Genomic DNA, 6876 nt, shown 5'->3' on the forward strand with positions numbered 1-6876 from the left:
GGTGAGCTATATTTTGGAGGCATAAATTTCTACTTTATAGTATTTTTATATCGATCGATACCTTATCGATCCATATCTAAGTAAATATACAAAGACTTCAAAAATCTGACATGTCAACAATAATATGATCGAATAATATGGGTAAACATATTATACGCTCATTATTCATGTATAAAACGTTTTGCAAATAATTTATGATGCAACCTAGTCCCTAAGTAACATGCTTCTATCGAGTTCAATATCTCGCCCTCAGACAAGGTGCTTTAAGATAAGTCACCTCCCCCATGGAAGCTTGTCTGAATATTATGCGACGTCCTTTCATGAAAAGAAAACACACTCTTCTGTCCCCTCCGTTGTTGCTCTTCCAGGTTCCTTGCCGTCCTACTAGCCATCTGCACCTGCGCTCTCGCGCTGTGGCACATGCATAATGTGAAATAAAATTACATTCACCTCACTTTTGACACCTTTTGATGCATCGAAATAAAAGCAATCATGTACATATTGTGATGTATACTAACGGACATCAAAATAAAATATTGATGCGTATCTATGTTTTTTATACTTATGCAAGTGATCCCACAAATTTATGGATTTTTTTGACTCAATTTGGGATTTTTTTACATTAAACATTCGCCTTTTTTGGATAAAAAATGAGTTCAAAATGACCTAGTTTTGGTCAAAAGTGGCAAAATGACCCAAAAATTGACACATCAATTGATATTGCCGTGGGAAAGAGAGAGAAAGCTAATTTTTTAGTGAGAAAACGTGCAATCCCTTCTCTGCAATTCCTTTTATGGCTGCTCAATCTATGTGTAGTGCAATCTCGCCTCTCTACAATCTTGTATATGAGCTTGTGAAGGAGTGAATTAGGGCTTTCCTTTATGAAAATGGTGTGCGGGATGAATTCAATATAGAAGCTCTTAAATCTCTGCAAAATAAAAAAATGATCGTCGTAAAGGAGGAAGCTCGTGATTTCATTTCAAATGTTTAAAGTTACGACTATGTAATTGGGGGCGACGCTACATGTGATTCCATGAAAGAGGTTTGGGTTTTGACCGAGACTTGTGCTTGTATGAGCGTTGAGGTTTCATGGCTGAAAGTTTAGTGTTTTTAATTGCTCTTTTTAAGTAAAATTGGACGTGAATCGATGATCCTTTCTTCAAGAACACGCTTCCAAAAACAAGCAAATTCCAAGCACAATAGGAGAGAGGGTTTGTGGCTGTTTTTTCACGAACACTCTTAAACTTTAAACCATCTTTAAGAAGAGGGTTGGTGATTTTCCATAAACAGTTTTTCGCAAAGTGTTTGTGATTGTCACCACGAAACCTCACAGACAAAGGTTCGGCACCTTCCCAGCTGAACCACATAACATCTCGATAACATGCCTCATGCAACACTTGGCCACACATCTCCTTTTGCTATTTAATCACAAAATCCTCATCTCATGAGGTACCCCCTAATTAACCCATTGTTCAAAATCAACCACCCATTGCTCGATCTTATCTTAATTTAATAAATTATATTAATGCAAATCTACAGAAATCCCTCCAAATGCTTTTGCTTTGTCTGCAATCGCGAGAAAGATCACCAAAGGCGAGTAGGTTTTGATCGTGCGCTAACCAGTCAATGTCTGATCTTGGGATGGAACCTTGCCACTTAAAAAAAATGAGGGCATGTGCTAACCTGTGCGCCTTGCATACCATGAAGAAGTTGATCTCTTGGTCCTAATCTGTTGGATGCGACGTGGTCTAAAGATGGTGGTAATTGGCCACGCCAGGTACTTTGCAGCCAGTGCAGAGTCAATGATGTGTTGTTGCTCCAATGGCGTGCTCACGTGTAAACATGCCACGTGCATAGCCAACAATTGCTGAAAGAGATCAATCCCCAACCCAACCTTACGCTCCCTAGCCTACATTGTCCTCCTGTTCCCCCACAGACGCATTTTCTCGCAGCCTCATTGCACTTGCCACATCTCTAGTTTTTATTTTAAAGATCCGTCGTCGGCATCTATGAAAGGTTGTGCACTTTTTTTAAAAAACAAGCCTCACAGGACTGGTGTAGAACAATACATGTCATGATGACATCTTGTAATAAGTAAAGCCTAGGAGTAGTTGTGGTTTCTCTGTCAAGCAGAAAACTTGTAATTCATTGACCCTGAAGGCTCGATCTGAGCTCGAGGTTGGTGTATATTTCTGATGTTCTTAAGCACAATTGTGAGTTTTGCAAAAAAAAAAAAAAAAGTAGGCGCATACTGCAAATAAAAAGACACTTCTTGTTTCAAAATTAGGATTTCTAACACCAATACTTAAGGGTGAGTTTCATAACTCATTGTGTGGAGGCTATGGTTTATCAACACTTGGCACGTGAGTATAGGACAAGGTTGTTGCAGCATGCAGGTGGTACTTTGATATTTCTTTGTATGCTTTTTGCTCTAAATTTAACTCTTCTGTAAATCGAACATTCTTAAATAGTCATTTGAAATAATCAGTTGGGCGGGGGCTTTGTCAACATGCCATACCCGGTAACGCGATTTTGACTCTCTCTCTCTCTCTCTCCCGCGCCCCCCCCGCGGGGCGCACCTTAAATATATGTCTGCTACTCTGTCGACCAGCTGAAGAAGAAGAAACTCCCTCTTCAAAGCGCTCTCTCTCTCTCTCTCTCTCTCTCTCTCTCTCACATACACACACACAGTGAAACTCGCAGCTCATCTCTCTCTCTCTCTCTCTCTCTCTCTCTCTCTCTCTCCGCCCCTGCGTTTGATTGCTAAATGCAGCCACTTTTAATGCTACTCGTTCTGATCTGCGCCGTGAGCACGCTGGCAATGGCACGAGCGGAAAAGAAGATGGGAGACAGCAGCAACTGCTCGCTGCAGTTGCTGGAGGGGGTGGACATTCCGGCGGAGATAGCGGTGCCGTCCGGACATGAGCTGAAGGAAGCGTACTACGCGGAGGGACTGCAGCATTACGTCTTCAATGGCTCGGCATGGGTGGTCTTCAATGCAACGGCAACTCTCTATTCTGTAGAAGGGGCTGCCGGCAATTATACAAAGGTCGGCGGGCGGCGGCTGGTGCAGGCGGCGCAGAAGAAATATAGATGTGCCGTGGGACAGCATTTTTTCCTAGGGCGCCCTGACCCCGCCGGCGGTCAGCCTTCGTGGGAAACCATCCTGCCCGCCTACAGTCTCGTCACTGCCCGTTCCCTGCAGGCCGTTACCGTCGACCCTCGCAGTATCACGTGGAACCTCTTCCAGGCTACTTCCTACAGCAGCAGCCAGTACGTACTTTCTCTCGCCCTTTAGGAACGCATCTAGACCAGTATAAGAGAGAGAGAGAGAGAGAGAGAGAGAGAGAGAGAGCGAGCGAGAGCTTCAGCTTCAAAGGAAAGACCTCTCACAAGAAGATTTAGAAAATTTTTCATGTAGGAAAACGAAGTCTTTTTCATACAATGCATAACATCATGGGGGCAAGGGACATCTGCCCCACCCTAAACCGGCCGGCCATACCCTGTCCCCAATCGTACCTAGCTAGGTATGGGGTGCCTCCCTCACAGAAGCTCATGATGTTGAGGTAAGTCACAATGTGGGAATTATTGTGAGCTCTTGTGACTTTGCTCCCTAAGATTTAAGCTTACACATGTGTATGGTAAATAGTCACTTTTTTTGGTTGTGGGATTACTAGTACAAACAAGATTAAACTAAAAATGCTCTTATCTTTTGTTAGGGATGTGCTTGGAGCTGTTACTTACCTACAACGACTCGCATCGAAGGGTGGTCTTCCTCCACTAGCATCGCTTGGTGCTCAATTTGGGGACATCCATGTCACCCCTTACTCCATCATTTATGCTTTTTATGTCGAAGAAAAACAATAGCTTTTCTATCTAAAGTCCTCTAGCTGGATTAACTTGTGCCCACTTCTACCAATTTTTTCCCAATTCATTTGCTATTTTTTTCCCTTATAACTCATTTGTAGATTAGAAATCTATCTTCATTTAAGAAAGTGTGAATTGAGCTATCACTGTAATTCTTCTAGAATTTTGAGTGTGCAAATATATCTCTGGTTCTATCATATATCTGCACTAGTCTTATTGTGCTGGAAGTTTTAATGAATGGGGACTAAGCGACTCACTAATGCTCTCTTATTGTAGTCATGGAAACTAACCCAAATTCATGTTATAATTCATATAATTTTCGTGACTGTTTAGTTTTTCTTTGTAATGGTAGTAGACCAACGCCTATTGCCAAACTTGTACAATACCATCAAAAGAATCTTTGTATGAAAGTGTGAGAAGAGAAGTGCATGGTCTACACAGTTAAGGTTTATGTAATATTGGCAGCCCACCCATAGTGTCAAATTTAATGTGTATGCGTAACACCGGAAGTTAAAGATTCGCCAAAATGCTCATACTTTGCCAAAGATGACAATGTGGTCTCAAAAATAGAGAAATTAGCAAGCATTGGTACTACAGAAGTTGAAACAGTTTACCCAAAATTTATTGAACAAACTACTCAGACATTCACACAATCAAGCACATATAGTGAAACATAATCACGTCCATCATTGTATAAGCAATCAATCCGCAAAATCAATCTCAAATTAGGCTAAAATAGTGTAAATAGAGTCTAGAATGGTATTTTTCGGAGTGTGTGGTTCTCTAGGGTTGATTGGGAAAGCAGTGGGCTTCTGACACTATGAGAGAGTTGAGAGAGATAGAGACACCAAAGACGTAAACAATGAGAAAATTGCAACAGAAATCTAACCCAAACATTGAATTTGCTCAATTTTCCAATTTATGTATAAAGTGCGGTTGAGGTCGTCCCTCGATAATCACCAAAAGAAATATAAAAAACTCTAGGTAACGTTAGAATACCAAGCTCTAGCACCCAAACACATTGAATATCCATTGCTTGGGATTCCAACCGATCATAAATCTGGTTCTTGCATGTCACATTCTCAAATCATTGTTGACGGCATGCACTTGAGCCCTCAATGATCAGAGGTTGGCCCTTATCCAAGCACTGGAATCCATCCCTTTGCACCTGAGCTTATCAAACCCTTCCATGGACACTTTATTGGAATCACATGAAAACCCGACGTGATCATCCCAATCGCAATTCCGTGTAGCCTTCACAAACCCGTTTGTTTCTTGCTGTCCACCACCTTAATTTCCATGGCTATGGTGACTTGCGAATTTGTCCCCTCAAATCTCTCTGTGAGAGCGAAAACCTTGTTCAAGCTTATGGGAGAATCTCTCCAAGATTAAGCCATCCTGTATTCTTTAGACTATGGCTTAGCCATTTCAAGGTCCGAGCGAGAGAAAGAGATCAGCCATGGGAGCTTTATAGAGGACGACAATGAGAGTTGGCTATGGGAGCTTTGAAAAGAGAGAGAGAGAGAGAGAGAGAGAGAGAGAGAGAGAGAGAGAGAGAGAGAGAGAGAGATACTTGACTAGATGGAGAGTTCTCTCATGGCTTGAGCACGAGCAAGAGATATTCTCCTTGAGCATGAGGGGCTTCTGTATGAGAGAGAGAGAGCACATGAGACTTCCCCTTACGAAGATGAGAGAGATCCTTTCTTGCCCCGTTTAATGGGTCCCACTTTGCATGATAACAGCCAACTTACTATAAGTGCCCTCGACCACCCTCGTTATTAATAATTGACACCTCCTTTTGGGAGGTGGGATCAATGGATCACGATCACCGGTTGATTGTGACCATTGGATCACCTATGGAATTCAAAAGATTCCCACTTTCTCGGATCCAGGGCTTGAACCTGCTACCGTCTCCCCCATAGAATGGCTCTAACCACTAAGCTATCACGTGTTTGTTGAAAGGTGTGTGTGTGGTAAGTTTATAGATCACGGTGTCGCGGACAAGTTTACACCTAGCTCACACCGAGTTCACATTGAGTTCACACCAAATTTGGTGTGGTGTGTAGACCCTCCCAAGGTCACACCAAGATCACACTAAACAACATGCTTTGCCTCATGGTTAGCAAACTCCAACTAGAGAAATAAACTTTTCAATAGGAGCTAATATATGTGCTTAGCATATCCTTTAGCACAAGATTAACACTTGTAATCAGCCTATCCTTTCTGGATGACTGACAGTATTGAGATGTATTTTTCCACTGTTTACAAACAATCCACCAAAATGACTGGTAAACAGGGATCACAATTCTTTGCAACATTGTTGATTAGTCAATAGGCTGATAGAATGTTTAGGTGGTACCAAAAAGGAGTGTCTTGGACACTCCTTTGGGAGGAGATGAAATGGGTGGTGGGTTATTCATTATCATTTCATATAAAGGAAAGAGAAAAAAAATTTGGCTGAGAGGTTGGAATTTAGGTGGGCTGGAAATTCCATTTCACTTTAATATTAAAGCTTAAAGTAGCAAATTGCCTACGTATTTAAATTCCCTCTCGCTGCCACTCCTCTGTGCTCTTTGCACCAATGTTGCCTCAATGGGTCCCTCCGCCTCTCTCTCTCTCTCTCTCTCTCTCTCTCTCTCTCAGTCCTCCATAGCTGCTGCATGTGTTTGCGGGTGTAGCACAAAGCCATATCAACCAGCTCCTCATTGCTAGCCATATTGAGCTTCAACAAAACCTCTCTCTCTCTCTCTCTCTCTCTCTCTCTCTCTCTCTCTCTCTCTCTACTATGGCACTGTTTTGATTGTCTTCATTGTCGTGTCAATAGCATCATCGCACGTTCCACATGGAATCACATAATACTCATAATGGCAGTACAAACCCCCTTTACCTTCCTCCATTATCTGCTACACAGCATATCCCAAGGGATCTTTTGCCGAGTCTACGAAACTAATGGGTTGCAACATAGAAACATGCAAAAAAGGGTGGCACAAGCGCGAGAGGATGATGACA

At 42.2% G+C, this 6876-nt stretch overlaps 1 protein-coding gene across 1 annotated transcript; it reads left to right on the forward strand.

Annotated features, from left to right (window-relative positions):
* The first annotated feature begins 2638 nt into the window (after window positions 1–2638).
* Window positions 2639–4020, forward strand: LOC147439296 (uncharacterized). Its single transcript, XM_086484287.1, has 2 exons — window positions 2639–3273; window positions 3720–4020. Exons 1-2 carry the CDS (start codon window positions 2768–2770, stop codon window positions 3865–3867), a joined length of 654 nt encoding a protein of 217 aa, XP_086340413.1. The 5' UTR covers window positions 2639–2767; the 3' UTR covers window positions 3868–4020.
* Window positions 4021–6876: the final 2856 nt, after the last annotated feature.

This window comes from Adiantum capillus-veneris, chromosome 16 (genome assembly GCF_014529385.1).
Source record: "Adiantum capillus-veneris isolate H3 chromosome 16, ASM1452938v2, whole genome shotgun sequence".
Classification (NCBI taxonomy): Eukaryota; Viridiplantae; Streptophyta; class Polypodiopsida; order Polypodiales; family Pteridaceae; genus Adiantum; species Adiantum capillus-veneris.